Here is a 22,577-nt window from a genome sequence, read left to right as displayed (position 1 = left end):
AAAAACAGCGCTAATTTATATAGACTAACATTAGAGAGGCAAAAGTCAGTCAGTCAGTTAATAATACCGGCTAATTAAAAGATGATAGCAAACTGCATGTTTAGTTTTTGTTTTATATGGGTGGGCCTGCAATCACAAGCGTTGAAGATCTGTATTTTTCTGCTCTGTTCCACTTTGAATAAACTTTCCCTTTAACAGATTGAACTAAAACTATGTTGAGCGTAGGCTTGCCACAGTCAGTGCCTGACCAATGAAGGCTGTAATTTTCTGGTTCTCACATTGTTGTGCTGCTGCTGCTGTGTGGCCTGCTGATTTCACAAGGGTACAAGGTTATTCTCCCAGTTTCGTCTCAATATTCAGACCTGTGCCTATCAAAAACAATAAAGATGTTACTGCCAGAACTCCAGAACAAAACTGCCAGACTCAAAAGTGAATAAGCTGAAAATAAAAAAACCCATGAAAACAATAAAATATAAAGGAATGCAAACAAATGCATGTGACTTGAAGACCAAGTCAGACCCTTAAGAATGCTTTTCTGCCAAACAGGGAATTAAAAGATCAGGCTGGGAGACAAGGCAGGTCTGAAAGATCAGGTTTCCTGGAGACATGCTATTTAATTCCCACAAGGCTCTGCATTAGCACTTCCTTGTGATAATACTGTACACAGAGCCAGGAAGGTAACATCACATATAAGACTGGAGTCAGGGGCAAGTGATTCTAGTTTATACTTTGATATCTGTATATTAAATTATGATCTTGAAATTCATTAAAGGTGAGAGAGTTCTTTCTCCACCCCGCAGCTATTTTTTCCCCAGTTACACTTCATGCTTAAATTGCAGCCTGCAGTTGTTAGCATGTCACCAAGATGGAGAGCAAAACCTGTCAATGAAAGATAAGGTGTGCAGGAACCTCGGCAAATGGGTTTATCTGATATCTAAGGCACTATTGCCAAAATCAGACTGCAGTGAAGCATCAATAAGTGGGACACTGAGTGCAGAAATAAAGACATGAAGTCACTTCACTATTCACTGGAACCACAATGTGGGGCAAATTTATTGATTAAAGATTGGCAGATAAAGTGGCTTGACTAAAATCTTGATCAGTTCTTTAGCTATTTGCAGATTTGGTGGTTAAAACTGAAAGTTGAAAAAAATATTCTGAACTGGGTTTAGATCTGAATGTTTTTCAGGAAAAGAGAGGATTTTTTTTTAAGTAAGATGTGTGTTACTGGCTTTTGATTAATCAGAATTAATCATTTAAATCTGCCCCTGATCATCAGAATCAGTATACCGATGATCCATGAATGATTGACCTCCCCAGAGCCCAAACCACAACATTATTGAAGCAGTCTGGTGTCAACTTAAGAAAGAACAAAAGTCAGCCAACATTCGAGATGCAGTTTTGAATGTCCTTCAAGAAGCCTTGATAACATTTTCTGAAGACTACTTAAAGAAAAGACAAGAAACCTGCCTAAGAGAGTTCAGGCTGTTTGGAACAATAAAGCTCTTTATACCAATTATTTACTTCCAGGGTTTTCTGGAATTAGGAAAAAATATTTTGAGCTCTATTGTATACAGTCTACATGGAGACATGTTGCGACACTTCCTTGTGGCAATACTATGAAAAAATGCTTTCTCAGACATGTGGCCATCCTTAGTTTGGACTGCTATTTAGTCTGTCTTTTTTTTTTCTTTTTTTTTAACCTTTATTTAACCAGGAAAAGTCCCATTGAGATTAAAAACCTCTTTTTCAAGGGAGTCCTGGCCAAGAGGCGACAACATGTTGAAATTACAAAGTTACATACATATTATAAGTAACAATTACATTTTAAAAACATTTTTCTCTGGCTCTCTCAATCTGGACTTAAAAGCATTTAATGAAATAAGATCTGCTATCTTCCAGTCTTTTTGCATCATGTTCCATGTGAAAGGGGCAGCATAAGTAAAAGCCCTCTTTCCCAGTTCAGTTCTGACAAATGGAACACTGTTTTTGCCTCATAACTTTTCTCCCCCTTGTCTATAATCACATATTGAGGTTAATAGTATCAGCTGCCAGCAGGTAAAGTCTGTTACTGCTGTGTCTCATGCTGCTACATCCCCATCCATCATGGCTTGAGTTTAATCATCCATAACCAACGCATCACTCAGAAGGAGTGAGAGGTTGCCTTAAACTTTAGCTGCATTTTAAAAACATCCTTTGAAATTTAGGTCAAGACTTTGCACAAAGTTTTTCCAGGTACTTGCTATGCTCTCCAATGCTGTTTATGCTGAGGCACCTTACAGTGCCATTAGCATATTCATTCTTGGTATAGGTTAGTCACAGCAGGGCCTAGATTGCTAACCTTGCCACAATAAAGTCCACAATCTGCGCCACGGTCTGTCGCTGTGCATTATGACTGGCTACTTTATGGACACATGTAAAGTATTTGTGAATAAAATGTTGCTTCAACACCCTTCTCCTGCTTTGTCGAGTGCCTAATATGGAAGATTTAAGTTGCTATCTAGACGTTATTCTGGAGGCCTCTCTTTATTGAACAAAGCAGCACATTTTTACATTCTTTAACCTTGATGCTTGTTTGACGGTATACTTGTTGTGTGCTTCAGAAGCTGATATGGTTTTTATTAGGGCTGAACGATTATGGAAAATAATCTAATTGCGATTTTTTGCCCCAATATTGCGATTGCGATGCGATATGCGATTATTTTTTAAGGTCTTTGTCTTCTGTATTATTAAACAAAGACAAGCAATACATCATATAGTATGGCCAATACTATATTACATTAATTTTAAACTGTTCTTTCCTGGAAGACAGACCTCTGTTATGATGACATGAGGTGATGCATGAATTGATGACTGACATTTTTATTTAACTTCTTCAATCACAACAGTATATTTGAACATACACAATAGTTTATTTTTAGCTTACAAACATCTGAGCATAAAGTGCTGACAAGGAACCCTGGTGTAAACATTAAAATGAAAGTCAGTACAATGTGCAGATTGCAGAAATATATATAAAAAAAATCAGTGGCTTTACCACACTCAGTTTTTCGACATCTGTGAACTACTAGACAGTCATTCAATTGAAAAATAATATTAAATAAATAAAACTAATAAATAAAAAATACACACATCTTACTGATCTCTGCAGTCAGTAACATTACACATGAAGTGCAAACATAATAGCAATTGTATAAACACACACACAAACACGCCTTTAAAATTTAAAGGCGTGAAATTGGACGGTCTAGCCTTCTGAATCAGAAGGCTAGTTCTGATTAGCGTCACCGCTGTCTCGGTGGAGTTTAATAAACTTGGCCGTCTGCTTCTTGCTATCTAAAATATAACCAGACACTGGTGTAAATTCTCGACTGTCTCATACTTCTGTTTAATAAGTTTTCTGTTTGACGTTTAGTCAGCTGTGTGAAAACCAAGGAGGAACCCACCCGGGGGATTAATAAAGTTTTATTTTATCTAATCTAATAACTTTAATCTCAGCCAAACCGATTTACTCACGAACAAACAAAACACTGAAAAAAGCCCAACAATAAAATTTTTAGGTTGTCTAAGTGACTTATATATTACGTTTAACCCGAGCAGCGAAACTCCGCGGTGATCTGAAAATGATGTGCCGGGAGTTGTGCCGTTCTCGGCCGCATCAGTAACCCTCGAGCTCCCGGCTAGCTGTCGAGCTGGTGGGTAGCAGACGCCTCTGAAAACGTCGAAGCACTTTTGCAAATATGGGATATCTTGATAAACCGAGCAGATATTTGATGTTTACACAGCTACTTTCTCGCCTGAAAATATGTTAAAAGTTTATTTTGTGACCCAGAAAGATTAGTATGAGTAATTTTAAAACTTAGTAGCGGCCGCCATTGCTGGAAACTGGAGTTTGGCTGGGCCGCGCTATGAATTCTGGGATATGGTAGTAATTTGGACAGCCTTCGGCGCGTCGCTGTGACGTAATCGGTCTACAAATGCGGCCTCAGGAGGATGCAGCCCATGAATTTGGACATGTCCAGAGTATAATCGCAGCCTTTGCGGTTAGAAAATTGCACTTGATCATGTCGCGATATTATCGCAAATGCGATATATCGTTCAGCCCTAGTTTTTATTCTGTTGTCTTTTTAATAGCAGGCACAGGAAGTCCCATCTCTGTTCTTCCTGTGCTGATAATGTTGGAGGATATAAGCATTAAAGTGAAAGTAAATGAAGATTTACGGTGGAAGTTTCTGTGGATTCAGATGCCTAATGAAGCTATAACTGTACAGTAGTATAATATCAACTGACCTTTGAGATGCTCTTGATAATGATCTTGCAAAGAAAATAGAACTTTCATAGCACAGCCTCAGTACAAACATAAACCAAGTCAATTACAGCAAAAAAAATCTGTAAATGATTCTACAATAATTCATTCATCTAATATCCTACAGGCAAAACAAAATTTATTGTGTCAAATTAAGATTCCTTTATTCAAACAGCTTCTGAGGCTTCCAGCTTAAAACTTTTGATTTCAAAATTGGCATTGTAAGTCACACATCGTATTTAACCATATAACTAAACGTACTTATACAATAACCTACTCTAACAATAATTACAGTAATGCAGTATTCATGACAACCTGTGGGGCTGGTTGGAATCACACCACACCGTTTATAGCTGTAAGGTGATCTTTGTGGATCATGGATCATCAGTCTATCTGCAGGATTTGAAAAGTGTTAAAAAGAATTACGTCTCGTCTTGAGTAAGTATTAGTTGCATACACACTGGAAGAGATTAGCAGCAACACAGAGAGCAGATACTGGGGAATGTCACTGAAATTCAGCAACTTGTAGCAGTGACATACGATATAACCCATGTATTAGCTATGCAAAAGTCACAAGCATAGAGTTAAACTGCACTCAGCTTTAAGCGTAGTGGCTGAGCAAATAGGAGCCAAGGATACTGCTGATTCGCAAATGATGTTAACAAAATAAAACAAAACAAATAACAAGTTTACCTGTGCAAACGTTTATTGGAATGCGCACGATGTGAGCCAGCTATCAGCTCTGATGTAGAACAAGCCAGGTCATATGTGAATGGGGCTTTTGAACTGTGCCTCAGGGGGCAGTTGAATCCTTTTTGGTTTCACTCAGTCACCAGTTGATGTTTAACAGTTATTGTTAGCATGCCATGAAACTCAGTGACTGTGACCAAGTGTCAGTTTTAGTGTTCCAGGTTCAGGTGACCATAAAAAACTGTTATCATTGTAATTGCTTCATATACCACTGGATAATGCAAGAAAAGAATAACCCCAGGCTGTGATGCATCCTCTGACTTTTCCATCATGAGTTCATCCTTTGGCTGGTTGGACTGTGAAGTGTTATTAAATGTATTCAGTAATGTATTAAAAAGATATAAAATGGTGTTTGAAAATTCAGCGTATATATAACTCCTGTAGAAATCTTTATTTTGCTGCAATACAGTATCTGCTCTTTATGTTAACTGTCAGAGCCCAATCCTCCATCTTAGTGAATCGTAATGTTTTAACCTCCATTTGTGTCCAGTGTAATGTGTTCCTGGCTCAAAATAAGAGTTTAGAATCCTCCATTTGTCTCACTCTTTTTAGCACGTACTCGCTAAAATAGGTCTGAATAGCCCTCCTGGCTTTTGTAATTTTGTCCACCTTTTTTTCTATGTGTATGTCAACTTGGAATTAAAACAAGGTGAATGTCTACATGTTTAACTAAATGATGCCTCTTTGTATATTGCCGATTTTATTAATCTCTGAGGGAAAATTTGTTTGAGCTTGTGAAAACAAAAACCTATTTGCTGCTTAAACATGCAAACACACAAAAATACACCAATCTGACAAATTGTCACCTGCCTAATTAACAATACACTGTGTTGAAGAAGGGTTAATGGATAGCAGCTATCTCTTATGCATAATGTCTCCTCTCTGTACACACACATACACCCATTCACTTAGTCTAATTGCAGTTTAAGTGCATGTTCAGTGCTAGCTGTTTGGTAATTACAGTGACAGTGATTCCAGGAAGAACGTGCTTATCTGCCAGTGTGGAAGGTAGTAAATACATTCTGGACAAACTTAAAATGATAAAGTTATTCATTTATCGGTGAGTATATGGTTTGATATTAGTTTTGGTGATTTGTATTCTTTTGATTGTTCTTGGAGTTGGAGCACTTGTAAAATGAAGAAATGTCAGCATCATACTCAGGGGTTTCAGGTGTTTACAGAAACATGAAACCACTCATGTTGAGTTTCTCCGAGGCTGGTCGACAAGGTTAGGCAATAAGTAAGGTGTAGAGATTACAGTGGACGTGGAAAATGCTATTTCTCACAGAGGTTATCTTTCCTCCGCTATGTTACACGACCTGGATGCAGAATAGCCAAACGCCCACCCCTCTGGACTTAACTAGAAGCAGATGCTTGACTTCCTACTGGCTTGTGTTTATGTTCTCAAGCGCATTCCTTTTCACCTCCTCCACGTGTCTGCCCTGCTGTGGCTGTCTATGCTAGATGTCTATACAGCTGGAGCTGGTGTGCAGAGGCTGGCCCAATGGAGCCTCAATTGACAGAGGCCCTTTTCGCCAGTTTCATTGCTAAGTCTGGACAGCTGGAAATCGTTCCCCTGTCACGTTGCCTTAAACTAAATCCTTGTGCAAGGCCTGTTGGGCCTGGACAGCTTATCGAACTCCTCCCAGAACTCCTATTGTGATTACGAGTCAGCGAGTTTGGGCTGGGAAGCTTTGTCTATGTCTCTGGCTCCACGCCGGTCATGTGGCCAAGTTTGAATGTTCTCAGCCTGTGGTGCTTTTCTCTGATTCTTGATTACTGTCAAGAATCGGATAGAACCACAAAACCCAGATAATCTTCCTTAAGCTGACTCACAGCACAAAGTACCTTTAAAGCAAGTTAACCATGGCAGTACTCACAAAGACAAATAGCTTGCAAAGTCTTGGGAGAAATCGAGACATTTGTGATAAATGAACCAATGTCATGTATAATTCAGAAATAACATAAATACATTTTCTAGTGCAGTGAGGGGCTCCAGTGACCTTTAAAGAGATTTGTGGCCTAAACAATCTCTGCTTTTTATGATAGGAGGAATTGCTTGGACTTCTCTCTCACTGGGCGTTTACCTCAAGCTTTCCTTCCATGTCAGTCTTGCCAGGGGCGAAGTAGGGCGGCCAGCGAATTAAGATATTTGGATTAGGCCACTTAAATAGTGATGCAGTTTTTCATTCATACGCGCCAGCCGCCATGTGAGTCACAGCTCTGCATCTTTTGGATGCATCTCCCGTGGGGAAGTCCAGTGATCCTCAAAGCGGCTCGCATGCGCAAAAGAAGACGTCAAACACAACGCGCTCTGTTTAGACCCAGACCAAACAGTATTGTTTGACTGATGGCCCTTAGTATAAAGACTTGTTTCGGACTTTACGTTTCCCAATTTTGCTTTAAGTTATAAAGTTATTTTGTTATTTACAAATGGCCTAATAATTATCCTTATTGCTGTTTTAGAGAGGAGCGGTGCTTCAAATTATAGTTGGAAATGTCTGTCAGAATCTGCAGATTATACAGTACAAATAAAATGTTCACGTTTCTCCACCGTTGTCTTCCCAACAGTTTCACTAACATCTACACGGGATGGCCAGGAAGCATTTGCGATGTCTTTTTGGGTGCTTCTCCGGCGCTGATAATTGGCGTCTGTCTTGTGTCAGTGACGTAAAAGATGGATTTAATGCAACATGACCATTCAAACAGCAGTCGCTTTCTAAAACATCAGATGTGTATCGGATTCAGTACCACATAAAAAGTGACCCAGATCGGATTTGAAAATATCGGATTTGTGCCGTTCACACTGTTATACCATGATCGGATATGGGTCGCGTAGGGTCAAAAAAGTCGGATTTGATGAACTTTCGCCTGCAGTGTGAACGTAGCCTAAGTTTCTGGGCTTCACATCTTGGCAGCACCGCGTTTCATACTCCATAGATTCTCACAGCCACATTTCACTGATGGCTTCATGAAAACAGGAACTTATAAATAAACAAATGCTTCTTTCTTCTATTACCTGTGTTTCCACTGCTACTCAGTCAGCAGTGTCGACTTCTTCTATTCTTAAAATATAGGGCAGGCAAGGAAAACAATTGAGGCTCATTTCAGTGGGCGTCCGCAATAGTCCTACATATGCACTGTATATAAATGTAATCCTTATATAACGTTTGCCTTGATGTGCCATGATACTACTGCTTTGGCTTATATTTTTAGCAGACTGACAGCATGGCAAGGATGAGTGTCATTCTTTGGCCCGTCATGTGTCATTCAAACAGGGAGGTGACACTGCAGAGCTCTCTGCTTTGCACTCATGTAACTGAAATAAATTAGGTCAGCATCTTTTTTCTGTTACACTTTTGTAATAAGTGTGGAGTTAACTGTACTTAGTGAGTGATCCATGAAACAATACCCAAGTCTGGTTTATGTCAGTTGAGTCTCATGCAAAATCCTCCTGGGTCAATAAAACAGCGGTGAGAGGCAAGAAACAGGATAGTGGTTGGACTGGTTGACACTCTGTGCTATTCCACCCTCTTTTATACACGGTGCACTGGTTTGTACTGTTGCTCCACAGTAAAGAAAATCGTGTATATTGAGCATTTTAGCTTCTGCCTTTTATTTTGCCTGTGAAATGCGACATATATTTGCAGTTACATAGCATTTTTCTAATCTTACTGACTGTTCTAGATGCTTTAGACTGCATAGGTTTAACCATACACAATCCTCAGGAAGTAGTTCACCATTCTCACTGCACTTGTTGTGTTTGGATCACCACCTGGAAGTCCCATCCTTATCATTTTGTGGCAAAATGGCAGCCCTTAAACTTGTATGTCAAAGTTGTCGGGACCCAGATTTGGTAAATAGTGTAGGTGCTGTGTGGTGATGGTGTTACTGTGAGAGGGCACACAGTGGCATGTGCCACAGTTTGTGGCTGTACGCTTATGCACATAACTTCATATTTGCCGCATTTCTTCTTCATCCTGTCTGGCACCCCGTTAACCTTTCCACACATAGACACATGTGCACTTTTAAAGGCAGAGAGAGTTGTAAGGTATGAAAGTACAAAAGAAATGTGTGTTTGTGTCCCACTGCAGATTTCATTTCCAAGCAGCAAACTGCAGGGTTGAAAAAATAAAGTCGGTGCTTAGCTCTATGTGAGGCTGTGCAGTAACAATTTAAACCATTTACTCAAAGGTTCACTGTTGCAGTGGTTTCGTTCTACTGTCATCAACTCCCAAGTAAATGTTTCTGAAAGAGAAGTGAGCACATGCTCCACATCCTGTCCTCTGAGTGTTTCACCAATGTGTTGTAATGTGAGTGTCCCAGGAACATTTATGAGCCTGCTCTGTGTGTTGGGCAGGAAGTTGAAATGCAGACTGTGGTCTTGGACTCAGGATGCAGTGCAGATGTGTGGCCCTCGGAGCGGCTTTGGTCACTCTTTGTTTAACCTGTTCTGTTCCCGTTGATCGCCACCGCCTCAAGGTAAATATAACAGAACAGTCTCGACGCTGTCTAAGTAATGGAAGGACCACCTTCTGCTTTTGGCCAGACATCTCTTGGCACAGAACATCAGCGCTGCACGCTGTGGCAGCCTTCTCATTTGTTTCCCACAGTGAGAAAACAAGGAGGTATGATGCATTTTGTAATTCGAGTGTAAGAACTAGAACACAGTGAACACAGCATTTTCTCGCCATCTGTCAATAGCTGGAAGGGACGACCAAAAAAAAAAATCTCACATCGGCCTTTGTTTGCATATAAACTTTGCTCATTGCCCCTACAAAGATCATTACATGATGCCAATAAACATCCAGCTTTCTCTACCAAATGTTGTGCCCATAACAGCTAAACCTAAGTTAGAACTACTCATTAGGTTAAAAAGTCCTGCTCCATCTGCTTCCACTCTCCAAACTTTACTCCAAATCATTTAATATTAAAAGAAAAAAAAAGATTTAGTTGTTTTTTTATGTCTGTGGTTCTTTTCTGTCAGTACAGTGTCATGCGTCACAAAGAAATGTTTTGCGCAGATGTAAGAGGAGTCAGTGAGGCCAGAATAGGGAAAGATTTTATCACTTTAATCTCTTCTCAACTTACACTGTTCTTGCATGATGAGGTGAATAAGAAAAGTCCCTCGCACTGCTTTATGTAGTTTTAGTGGTAGCTGGAGTCTTGCTCACGTAGCATCACATAGACTAGAGCTGGCAGCTTTTTCACCTTTTCCCCTGAGCCAATGCATTTATACAAGCTGACACACCCTGCTAATTAAACCTCCCTTCCAACACCCTCTTACTGCATATGGTTGGAATCACAGGCCTTGTCCAGTTGAATTATTATTATTAAATTGAGCAAAACTCTTGGATTACACAATCTGGTTGCAATGAGATGCAACCGGGTGAGAAATAGTCCCTGATTGTGTTGCCAGCTAAGGGAATCTTTTTTCTTTTACAGAAATGTTGGCCAACTGTGCAAAAATAGGTCTTATATGAAAACCTTACAAAAAACTGTATCTGCTCACAGTTCTCTCACCTCCTGATTACAGCTGTCTTGAACCAAGTTTGTTTTTGTGGCTTTTCACAACTTACCAGGGAACTGCTGGTAAAGGCATTGTTTCACATTGACCTGCAGAGATGGGCTTGTGCTAGCGAGGCAGGCTGAGACTACATAGCCACAGTCCAAGGCTACCGAAAAAATCTGTCTAATGTAATTGTTACAATTCTCACTAGTATATTAACAACAGCAGTTCCCTGGGTGTGAGTTAAAACACTGTGTTTCTAAGCACCAGGATTATTTTTCTTTTGACAATAGCTGCAACCATTAAGTTAGATAATGGATCTTACTAGGCAGCTGTTCCTGTTAGCATTTTTACATATATAAAAGCACCTTTTAACTATAAAGCAGTTAAAAGTTAAAAAGGGAATAAAGAAGCTGGCAAATTTGACATCTTAATACAGTTGGATTTAAAAAAAATTCCGGCGTTATTTGCTAGTTGCAGTGAAAAGTGACAGGAAAGCGGAGGGAGAGAGAAAGAAGGGAAAGGGCCGTGGGTCAGATTCGAACCTGGACCCACCTTAGCTTCTAAAACAATGTAGCAGTGCATGTTAAATGATCCATTTTAAGCAAAGATTCAGCATCTGCTCCCTTTAGATGTGCCACAGTCTCACCTCACACTATTAAGTGTTTTGGTCTTTGGCCAAATGCAAATACACTTCACTCTGTGTCACTGATTCCACTAGGTTTCTTCTTCTTCTTTTTTTTCTGTTTATGTGTTGTTGTTTTTTTCTTGAAAATGGGCACAACAGTCTTGAAATAGCAGAAAATCAGTAACCACTGTACAGGGAGTGCAGAATTATTAGGCAAGTTGTATTTTTGAGGAATAATTTTATTATTGAACAACAACCATGTTCTCAATGAACCCAAAAAACTCATTAATATCAAAGCTGAATGTTTTTGGAAGTAGTTTTTTAGTTTGTTTTTAGTTTTAGCTATTTTAGGGGGATATCTGTGTGTGCAGGTGACTATTACTGTGCATAATTATTAGGCAACTTAACAAAAATCAAATATATACCCATTTCAATTATTTATTTTTACCAGTGACACCAATATAACATCTCCACATTCACAAATATACATTTCTGACATTCAAAAACAAAACAAAAACAAATCAGCGACCAATATAGCCACCTTTCTTTGCAAGGACACTCAAAAGCCTGCCATCCATGGATTCTGTCCGTGTTTTGATCTGTTCACCATCAACATTGCGTGCAGCAGCAACCACAGCCTCCCAGACACTGTTCAGAGAGGTGTACTGTTTTCCCTCCTTGTAAATCTCACATTTGATGATGGACCACAGGCTCTCAATGGGGTTCAGATCAGGTGAACAAGGAGGCCATGTCATTAGTTTTTCTTCTTTTATACCCTTTCTTGCCAGCCACGCTGTGGAGTACTTGGACGCGTGTGATGGAGCATTGTCCTGCATGAAAATCATGTTTTTCTTGAAGGATGCAGACTTCTTCCTGTACCACTGCTTGAAGAAGGTGTCTTCCAGAAACTGGCAGTAGGACTGGGAGTTGAGCTTGACTCCATCCTCAACCCGAAAAGGCCCCACAAGTTCATCTTTGATGATACCAGCCCAAACCAGTACTCCACCTCCACCTTGCTGGCGTCTGAGTCGGACTGGAGCTCTCTGCCCTTTACCAATCCAGCCACGGGCCCATCCATCTGGCCCATCAAGACTCACTCTCATTTCATCAGTCCATAAAACCTTAGAAAAACCAGTCTTGAGCTATTTCTTGGCCCAGTCTTGACGTTTCAGCTTGTGTGTCTTGTTCAGTGGTGGTCGTCTTTCAGCCTTTCTTACCTTGGCCATGTCTCTGAGTATTGCACACCTTGTGCTTTTGGGCACTCCAGTGATGTTGCAGCTCTGAAATATGGCCAAACTGGTGGCAAGTGGCATCTTGGCAGCTGCACGCTTGACTTTTCTCAGTTCATGGGCAGTTATTTTGCGCCTTTGTTTCTCCACACGCTTCTTGCGACCCTGTTGACTATTTTGAATGAAACACTTGATTGTTCGATGATCACGCTTCAGAAGCTTTGCAATTTTGAGACTGCTGCATCCCTCTGCAAGATATCTCACTATTTTTGACTTTTCTGAGCCTGTCAAGTCCTTCTTTTGACCCATTTTGCCAAAGGAATGGAAGTTGCCTAATAATTATGCTCACCTGATATAGGGTGTTGATGTCATTAGACCACACCCCTTCTCATTACAGAGATGCACATCACCTAATTGGTAGTAGGCTTTCGAGCCTATACAGCTTGGAGTAAGACAACATGCATGAAGAGGATGATGTGGACAAAATACTCATTTGCCTAATAATTCTGCACTCCCTGTAGTGCTGGATCAAAGTAACATAGAACTAGGGCTGCCACGATTAGTCGACTAGTCACCATTACTTCCACTATCAAAATCGTCGAATAAGGAATAAGTAGTAGGATTTAAGAGTGTAATAACGGACTGAAACAGAAGATGGCAGCACTGCATGTACAAGGATGCCAGCTGCCGTTAAACCCCGAAGAAGAAGAAGCTGTGTCACTACCCGATCCGTACCGGAAACCCGATCGGTACCACGCATGTGCGAAAGGTGTCTACTTCCGGCCCAAGCAATTTATGATAGTTACGGGTTAGAGTATCTGTCAAGATGTTAAGGATATTAAGTATCGCTTAAATTGTTTGCAGTAATGAAACATTTCAATATAATGTAAACAAAAACGAAAAATAAAACGATAGTTACGCATCAGGACTCCCCGATCCTTACTGCGCACGTGGAAAGTTGGACCGTACAAATCGGGTCTACCCGGTCCGTACCGCTTATGTGCAGATTTATTCTTCTTCTTCTGTTTCGTTTAATGGCAGTTTACTCCCCAGTGTACGAGGATAACGCCACCTGCTGACTGAGTGAATGAGCCCTATTGTAAAATGAACTAGCGTCATTACAAATGCATGTTAAATTTGATTTAGTGATAGTCGAGTGTGTTTATGCTTGTCTGTGTGGAGAGGATCGTTGGAATAGTGATGATGATGTCCGCTATCACTGTCAATTGTCAGGAAACACTTAATCTGGCTGATGAATCTTAACGTGACATATTACTAAGTCAGTATTATTAACTCTGTAATTAGGTGCCATTCTTCTTATTTTACGGCGCTGTTGTTCAATCTGTTGAGGAGAAAAGCATGAATTTGTTTGTATACAGATTATCCATTAAGTGTCCCGGGCAGTTGAAAAGGAGGCAGAGCTGTTGAGAAATGCTATGAGCTAACTGGGCGCTAACTGTGTCACTCAAATACATTAACCGTCGCAATGTTGGCAACGAGAGGAAGTGACGTAAGATTTGCGCATGCGTGGTACCGATCAGGTTTCCGGTACGGATCGGGGAGTGAGACGGTATCATATCTGTGTCCAAATTCAGGAACCACATCCTCCTGTGCCCGCATTTGTAGGCCGATTACGTTACAGCGACACGACAAAGACTGTCCAAATTCGACAAATGCGGCCCACAAATGCGCCCTTCATTTCCCCAGATTTGAATGGGTCGGGTGTATACTTCGTGGCCCAACCTATCCCAGAATTCATAGCACGGCCCTGCTCAGTTTTCAACAATGGTGGCTGCTAGTTAGTTTTAATATTACTCTTATTATTCTTTCTGGGTAACAAAATAAACGTTTAACATATTTTCAGGCGAGAATGTAGCTGTGTAAACTTCAAATATCTGCTCAGTTTATCAAGACACCACATATTTTCAAAACGTCTGTTACCCGCCAGCTCGACAGCTAGCCGGGGTTCAAGGCTCACTAGAGCCGGTGAGAACACTGGACTCCCGGCAAATGGTTTTCAAACCCACCGCCGTCTTTCGCTACTCAGGTTAAACATGATATATAAGTCACTTAGATAACTTAGAAATGTTATTATTTGGCTTTTTTCAGTATTTTATTTGTTCCTGAGTAAAGCGGTTTGGCTGAGATTAAAGTGATAGTTTTTACACAGCTGAATAAACGTCATCTAAAATTTTCTCAGAAGTCAGTGTGCCATATGACTGCATTTGCAATAAATTTAATAACACTCTATATTAACAGTTATGCACTACATAGAACAGCTTTATAGAATTGTAGTTTTTTGCAGATGTTGGCAGCTATCTTACAAAGATTTAAGATGGCGGCGCGCACAGACGCAGCGGCCCGGAGCTCCTACACTTTTGCACTTTTGGTGGTACTGTGTATTATTTCACACAGTCTGGGGTTACTTCAATACAACAGAGATGATCTACTACAACTAAGCCGTGGAGATCTTCAACTAACATCCGAGTATCTCATCCCCCCGGAGATCGTTAAGCAACCCCCGGGGCTACCCGCAACAGCAAGCCGCAGGAGGAGACGTTGCGAGCGGAGGCAGAAGAGAGGCAAGCGGGGAGGCCTGTGGGCACGGCTAAAGACTAGTCCGTTTAAACCACCACTCCCGATCATATTCCTCTCCAACGCCCGTTCAATCCGTTACAAACTGGATGAAATACGACTGCAGATCGCCACTCGACGGACTTTTAATAACTGTTCGTGCATGATTTTCACTGAAACCTGGCTGGACAGCGCCATTCCCGATGCGGCTATCGATCTAGCAGGCCGCACCGCCTATCGAGCCGACAGGTCTGCGGACTCGGGTAAGAAGACTGGCGGGGGGCTGTGCATCTATATTAACAACCTTTGGTGCACGAACGTCACGGTAACGGAAAAACTGTGCAGTACAGAGGTAGAACTGTTGGTGTTAAAGTGCCGTCCATTCTATCTCCCTCGGGAATTTTCTGCCGTTTACATCTGCGCTGTTTACATTCCACCAGATGCTAATGCTAAGCTAGCGTTAGCACAATTGAGCAGCAGCATCAATAACAGCCTGGTAGCACACCCGGACAGTGTCTTTATTGCGGCTGGGGATTTTAACCACGCGGACCTGAAATCTGTACTTCACAATTTCCACCGTAATGTGAAGTGTGCTACCAGAGGAGATAGAACGTTGGACCAGGTGTACACCAACACAGAGCCCAGGCTTATCCCCACCTGGGTCTGTCAGACCATCTCTCCCTTCTGCTACACCCAATATACACACAAAAGATCAAGAGCACTGGGATTACAACCAAAACCGTGAGAACATGGCCGCAGGACGCTATTCCGATGCTTCAGGACTGTTTCCACTGCACAGACTGGGATGTATTCAAGGTGCAGGACACTGACAATCTTGTCGCATTGGACAGTTACACCTCCACTGTCTTGGACTACATCTGTTTCTGTGTGGACAATGTAACAACTTGGAAACGATTCCGTGTGTTCCCTAATAATCCACCCTGGATGACACACGGAGTTCAACAACTTATTCGAACGAGGAACAACGCTTTCAAATCCGGGGACCAGGAGGCATACAGTGCTGCCAGGGCCAACCTGAGAAGAGGCATCAAGACTGCCAAGCAGCAGCACAGGAGGCGTATCGAGGCCAGGTTTGAGAACAACACAAACCCAAGGCAGGTCTGGGAGGGCATCAGGGCTATCACGGACTACAAAAGAAGAACACCATCACCCTCAGCCGACAGTTCTACTCTGGCTGAGGATCTAAATCTCTTTTATGCCCGTTTTGACAGGGAGAACACCGACCCTGTCCTGTCCCCTCTCCCCTCAACCGACCCTGCTCCGGTCCTGAGCACTCATGAGCTGAGGCGTGTGTTCCGGAGCATTAACACCAGGAAGGCGGCCGGGCCGGATGGAGTGCTGGGCCGGGTGCTAAAAGACTGTGCTGCGGACCTGGCGGACGTCTTCACCTCTATATATAACACCTCGTTGTCCTGTTCACTGGTACCATCCTGTTTCAAAGCAGCAACCATCGTTCCCATCCCAAAACAGTCAAATGTCACATGTCTGAACGATTTCAGACCTGTGGCACTCACCCCCATTCCCGCCAAATGCCTGGAGAGACTGGTCATTAAACACATCAGAGCTGCTTTTCCACCATCCCTGGACTCGCACCAGTTTGCATACAGGGAGAACCGGTCAACCGAGGATGCGATTGCCACAGTGCTGCACACATTACTGAAGCACTTGGAACACAGGAACACCTATGCACGGCTCCTCTTTGTAGACTACAGCTCGGCTTTTAATACCATCCGGCCATACAAACTCCGTCCCAAACTCCACCAACTGGGACTTAACTCCTCTCTGTGCAACTGGATTGTGGACTTCCTCACTAACCGTAGACAGAGTGTCAGAGTGGGTAAGAACACCTCTTCCACCCTTGTGGTCAACACCGGTGCCCCTCAGGGGTGTGTTCTGAGCCCTCTGCTATACACTCTCTTCACCCATGACTGTATTTCCTCCTGCGCGTCCAATCTCATTGTTAAGTTTGCAGATGACACTACAGTGCTCGGACTTATATCCAACAATGATGAGACAAACTATAGGACAGAGGTGCAACAACTAGAGTCATGGTGCCACGACAATAACTTGGTCTTAAACACCAAAAAGACCAAGGAGATCATTGTAGATTTCCGGAAGAGGGGTCATAACAACCATCTGCCTCTCTTCATTGGCAGTGAGGCGGTGGAGAGGGTGAGCAGTTTTAAATTCTTGGGGGTAACTGTGACCGAGGACCTGTCCTGGGGCAACCATATCACCTCAGTTGTACGGAAGGCCCAACAGCGCCTCTACTACCTGAGGAGACTGCGGAGCGCACACATTCCCAGATCTCTGATGTTGAACTTCTACAACTGTGCCATCAGCAGCGTTCTGACGTATGGATTTCTAGTGTGGTTCCCCAGCTGCACCAAGGCCGATCAGCAAGCACTCCAGCGGGTGGTGAAAGAAGCTGGCAGAATTATTGGAACAAGTCTGCCAGAGATCAGTAATATCTTCCCCACTCGCTGTCTGAGGAGGGTGCACAGTATCCTGCGGGACCAACATCACCCTGCGCGCCACCTTTTCCATCTGCTGCCCTCAGGGAGAAGGTACAGGTCTATACAGGCCAGAACATCCAGACTGGCCAACAGCCTGTATCCACAGGCTGTGAGGCTCCTGAACTCTCTGCCCCCCTCTCACGGACAATAACCATATCCAACTTCTTAATAGCAATGAACTGGTCTGCATTGGTGCATCATATCTTTATTCTCTTCCCCCTCCTGCCCCCCCCCCCCCTCTTTCTTAAATAGATAACTATCATATCTGATATCATATCTCACAGTACAATAATATTGAATGGGTTGCATTGTTGTATTTTGTCATGTTTCTCAGGTCTTTGTCTGAATTTCTACGAACATTATTGCTAAGGATTGTCTTATTGCATTGGAGTCACACTGGGTTAAATATGTACACTTGGGTTTTAAGGGGTATTTATTATTTTCTTCTTTTTTTTTGGGTTGTATGGAAGCCCCAAACGCAATTTCATTGTTCTTGACAATGACAATAAATAAATAAAATACTAAAAAAAATACTATCAGCGAATAATTTTCAGCTATTTTGAAACAAAAAAATACACTTTTTTATCCATAACAAGAACTCCATAACAGCAAATGAACTGTACAACAAAAAATACAAATGCTATTTATGGTCTCCTCACAACAATGATAAGAAAAATGAACTGGGCCAATATGGCATGTTTGTTAATACAGCGATACACATGTTAATGTGATCTCTGGTCTCCCACTCAGAGACACAGGTCTCTGAGTGTCCAGCATTCATGCTGTATAGAAACTCCATCATGCTAGCTAGTACGCAGTAGGGCTGCTCGATTATGGCAAAAATGATAATCACGATTATTTTCACTGAAATTGAGATCTCGATTATTTGACGATATTTATTAACAATAACAATGTATTGAATAATGACTTTAAAGATTGTCAAAAAATAATATAAAATAGTGTGCAAATACTGATAACAGTGCAAATGTTTGCAAAGTTCACTAAACATAGATGTTTACATTTTTCATTTATTTTTTATATTGCAGTGTTGCTCTGTGGTGCAGCTACGACACTGTAGTAAAGTTTACACACTATGTCTACTTGATCCACGTCTGACTCCGCGAACCCATAATGTTTCCACACCACTGAAGTTTTTTTTACCTCTCTTTTCAACCAACGGCAGTCACTCTCCTCTCCACATGACTTCTGCTAAGCTTTCCGAGCTTCCGTCGGGTCCTCTTAATCAGCGGTCCCCAACCCCCGGGCCTCGGACCGGTACCGGTCCGTGAGTCGTTTGGTACCAGGCCACGAGAGTTGAGGCTCAGGTGTGAAATGTATGGTTTTCAGGGTTTTTATCGGTTTTCAGCGTTATTTTGTTATCGTTTTTATCGTTTACTCGGTTTTCCTTGGTCTTTTCACGTGTGTTATGAATAAATTTTCTTTTTTTCGGTACCGGTACTAGTTTCATTTTGTTGTATTTATCCGCGACACCTTAAAGGCCAGTCCGTGAAAATATTGTCGGGCATAAACCGGTCCGTGGCGCAAAAAAGGTTGGGGACCGCTGCTCTTAATTGTTGTGACACGTGTTCGAAATGCAGAGAGGTGCGCTCGATTTGCCACACGGAGCAGCGCGAGAGTAAAGCACGAGGGAGGGGCTAATAATCGGCTCAGTCATTTTTAAAGATCGCTGAAAGCCCAGATCGTAATCGAGATTAAAATTCGATTAATTGAGCAGCCCTACTACGCAGTACGAGTTATTGTAACTGACTGTAAAAACTCAGCACAACGAAAATAAACTACACCTAAACTTGGTTTATATCTGACCCAGATAGACTGCAGGTCATAACTTCATACCTGAAGTTCAGTTAACCTCATGACAGCTCATGACAGAGGTTGAGGTTTGTATGCTGGTAAACATGTGCAACTCTGTAATTTGTCAATTGCAGAGGATGTTTTCTTTATCTCTAACAAAAGGCATTTCTTTAGTTTATATAACCATATCATTGTCCCTTTGAGACTGTGCTGCTTCAGTAAATGTAGATGATCTTATTGAGTCTGAGCATGCCCTTCTGGGCTAGATTAAGAAAACTACTGTTTGGCTTTTATCACACAGGCTTAATAGGCTCTGTAATATCACAAAGCTTGTAAGCTCAGGTTTATACGTGGGGGCAGTCTTTAATTAAGGTGGAATGTGTGAAGAAACACCTCACTGCTCCCTGTTCAAAATGCACACTCAGGTCTGTGTAGCTAGCCAGAGTTTCACTCTTTAGAATTAGAGTAAGGTTGAAAAACCTCAAGACCAAAAATGTTATGCCCTCATCACATCCACGTGTGTCCTTGAGCTGGGACGCTGAACCTTCCGCTGATTACGTGACCTGGCCAAAGACTGTCAGCTAACTACCCAAGCTCTAAATGGCTGCTTCATTATATAGCCTCTCTTCCCCACATTTTTGCCCTCTCTTTCCATTTGCCCTTCTACTGGCCTCCCTTTTGAAAGATTTATGGCTGTCAGATTTTTTTTTTCATTTTAAAGCCAGAGCAAGGATACAAGAACCGTCTGTACCTGCAACCACAACGAAAATTAATCTCCTGGTCTGTCTCTCTCTCTCTCTCTCTCTCTCTCTCTCTCTCTCTCTCTCTCTCTCTCTCTCTCTCTCTCTTCTCTGTGTCTCTACCCCTCTCTTTCTTTTTCCCTCTGAAGGTAGTTGGCGGGGATGGGAAATGATGGAGGACAAAGGCCCTCGTGTAGCCGACTACTTTGTGGTGGCTGGTCTGACGGACCCGTCCAAGCCGTTGGACCAGGAGATCCACTTTGATGATGTCTGCCACAAGACGGCCAAGCCTAAGGCACCCATCACAGATGTGGCAGTGGTGATCCGCTCAGTGGGGGAGGAGGTGCCGCCAGGGTTCACATGCATAGAAACAACACCGACAGGCCAATCGGCTGATCTTAACAACGGCGCCCTCATGGCGCCGCAGATCTTATTGTGCTACAGGCGAGGTCGTGACAAGCCACCACTAACCGACTTGGGGTAAGTAACCAAAGGAGGTTGCCTTGTTTGTAATTAAACAAGGCAAAGCACAACATTGTCTTTATTTCCAAAACCTTTTCTATAGCTGGGCTAACACCACTTTGAGTCTGCATTTGGCTGTTTAAGTGAGCTTGCTAACATTGTCAGGGACTACATTTACATGCTGATGCAAAGCAGGTTAAAGCTTGGTGTCCCAAACGTGGATTTGGGCTAGTCTGAGACTAAAGCTTTTCAGTGGAGGTGTTCATTAAAGTATTTCTCTTCTTGTGTAGGCCAAGAATTAACCTGCCTGCAAATGCTTTTGTAAATGCTCAGATGTCAATTTTACTTTGCCATCAAAATGCAAAATCAGAAAGGAATTTATGATGATGATGATGATGATGAAGATAAAGCTAGGGATTGGAGGATCCAGTCTGGAAGCAATTCATATTACCACTGAAGTATGGAAAAGTGTCACCTTGTCAGGAAAACTGGAATAGGCTGCAAAAACCAAGTGGGACAGATTATATAAATGCATGTAAAATAAAGAGATCCAGTTCATCCTCTGGGAGACATAAATATCTGTACATTAAAAAAAAAGAGAGTTGAATTCTGCCGCAGAAAGAAGGTGAAAAAGACAAATGGGAAAGTGTTTACGCTTCTCTTTTGAAATAACAGCACGTGCTTTGTGAACATTAGAATAAATTTATGAAAATGTAAATTGAGTCACTTTTGCTAGGATTTAGGATTTACTCATTAAATTCACCAGCTTGACAGAATTTTCTAAACACCTCGGATGAATGACTGTAATGATGTGCTGACTCCAAGCCTGCCCAAGACATGCAGTGCTGTTGTTTACATATGCAGTACACAATCTCGTTTATTTAGTGCGCATGCGCCAACCAGCGTGCAGCCTGTTACAGTCGCTCCTGCTTTTCTCTTAGTTTAGCTTTTTTTTTCTTACGTATTCTTTTTTTTCCTGACTTGTATTTTCCTCCGTTTTCTATCTCTTACTCAATCATGTGGATTGAGAGAGTTTTTGTTCTTCTGGTGGCCGTGGAACTGTTACTTTTATCAAGGAACGGGACCGCGGCACATCTCCTACACGCACGGACTGTTTACTCCAGAGATCAGCTGATCGCCCTGATGCCGGCCGGTTCGCTGGCCAGGCCCGCAGAAGTACCAGCTGAAATTTGGAGGAAAACACATCGGGGATGCAGAGGTCAAGGACAGAAGAGAAGAAAAAAGGTGACGGTGAGACAGCGGAGGCTCGAAGCGAGGAGGAGGTTTAAACCGTGTCTGCCGTCTATCGTGATGGGTAATGTGCGATCGTTGGCAATTAAAATCGACGAGCTCTCAGCACTGGTACGGAGTCAGAGGGAATACCGAGAGTGTAGCCTGATGTGTTTCACCGAATCATGGATGCACCAGGACATTCCCGATGAGAATGCTTCCGTGGAAGGCTTCCACACTGTTCGGGCGGACAGGGACAGCATCGCTAGCGGTAAGCGTAAAGGAAGTGGGCTTGCTGTTTTAGTTAACAACCGGTGGTGTAACCCTGCCAACATAACAATCAAAGAAAGGATTTGTTGCCCGGACACTGAACTGTGTGCTGTTGGACTCAGGCCGTATTATTTACCCAGGGAATTCTCTCACGTCATCTTGGTGGCTGTTTATGTACCCCCCTCTGCTAACCCCACAGCTGCATGTGACACTATCCACTCTGCCATAGCTCGGCTACAGACTCAGCACCCGAGTGCCTTTATTGTGATCTCGGGTGACTTCAACCATGTATCACTGGACAATACACTACCAACATTCAAACAATATGTGGACTGTCCCACCAGGGGAGAGAAAACTTTGGACTTACTGTATGCTAACGTCAAGGATGCATACAGCTCCTCCTCCCTCCCCCCACTTGGTAGGTCAGATCATAACCTGATTCACCTCACCCCCTGCTATGTGCCAATTGTGAGGAGGGAACCTGTGACCACCAGGACTGTCAGGAGGTGGTCAGAGGAGGCCTTAGCAGA

At 42.4% G+C, this 22,577-nt stretch overlaps 1 protein-coding gene across 5 annotated transcripts in view; it reads left to right on the top strand.

Moving 5' to 3' along the window:
• The window catches only part of LOC308398394 (C-myc promoter-binding protein-like), a 93,739-nt gene that overhangs the window by 4,972 nt on the left and 66,190 nt on the right, over window positions 1-22,577 (top strand). For 4 of the 5 annotated variants that reach the window (XM_080884993.1, XM_080884991.1, XM_080884992.1 and 1 more), the window contains exon 2: window positions 20,235-20,565. In XM_080884993.1, the coding sequence (XP_080741119.1) occupies window positions 20,255-20,565 (311 nt within the window). In that variant the 5' untranslated portion in view covers window positions 20,235-20,254. Of the gene's footprint in view, window positions 1-9,416; window positions 9,539-20,234; window positions 20,566-22,577 lie in introns of all 5 variants that reach the window. The other variant, XM_080884990.1, reaches the window with a different exon arrangement.

This window comes from Rhamphochromis sp. 'chilingali' (assembly GCF_963969265.1).
Source record: "Rhamphochromis sp. 'chilingali' genome assembly, chromosome: 6".
NCBI classification, from domain to species: domain Eukaryota; kingdom Metazoa; phylum Chordata; class Actinopteri; order Cichliformes; family Cichlidae; genus Rhamphochromis; species Rhamphochromis sp. 'chilingali'.
The sequence above is the reverse complement of the archived record's forward strand: the minus strand, read 5'-3'. Positions and strand labels throughout refer to the sequence as shown.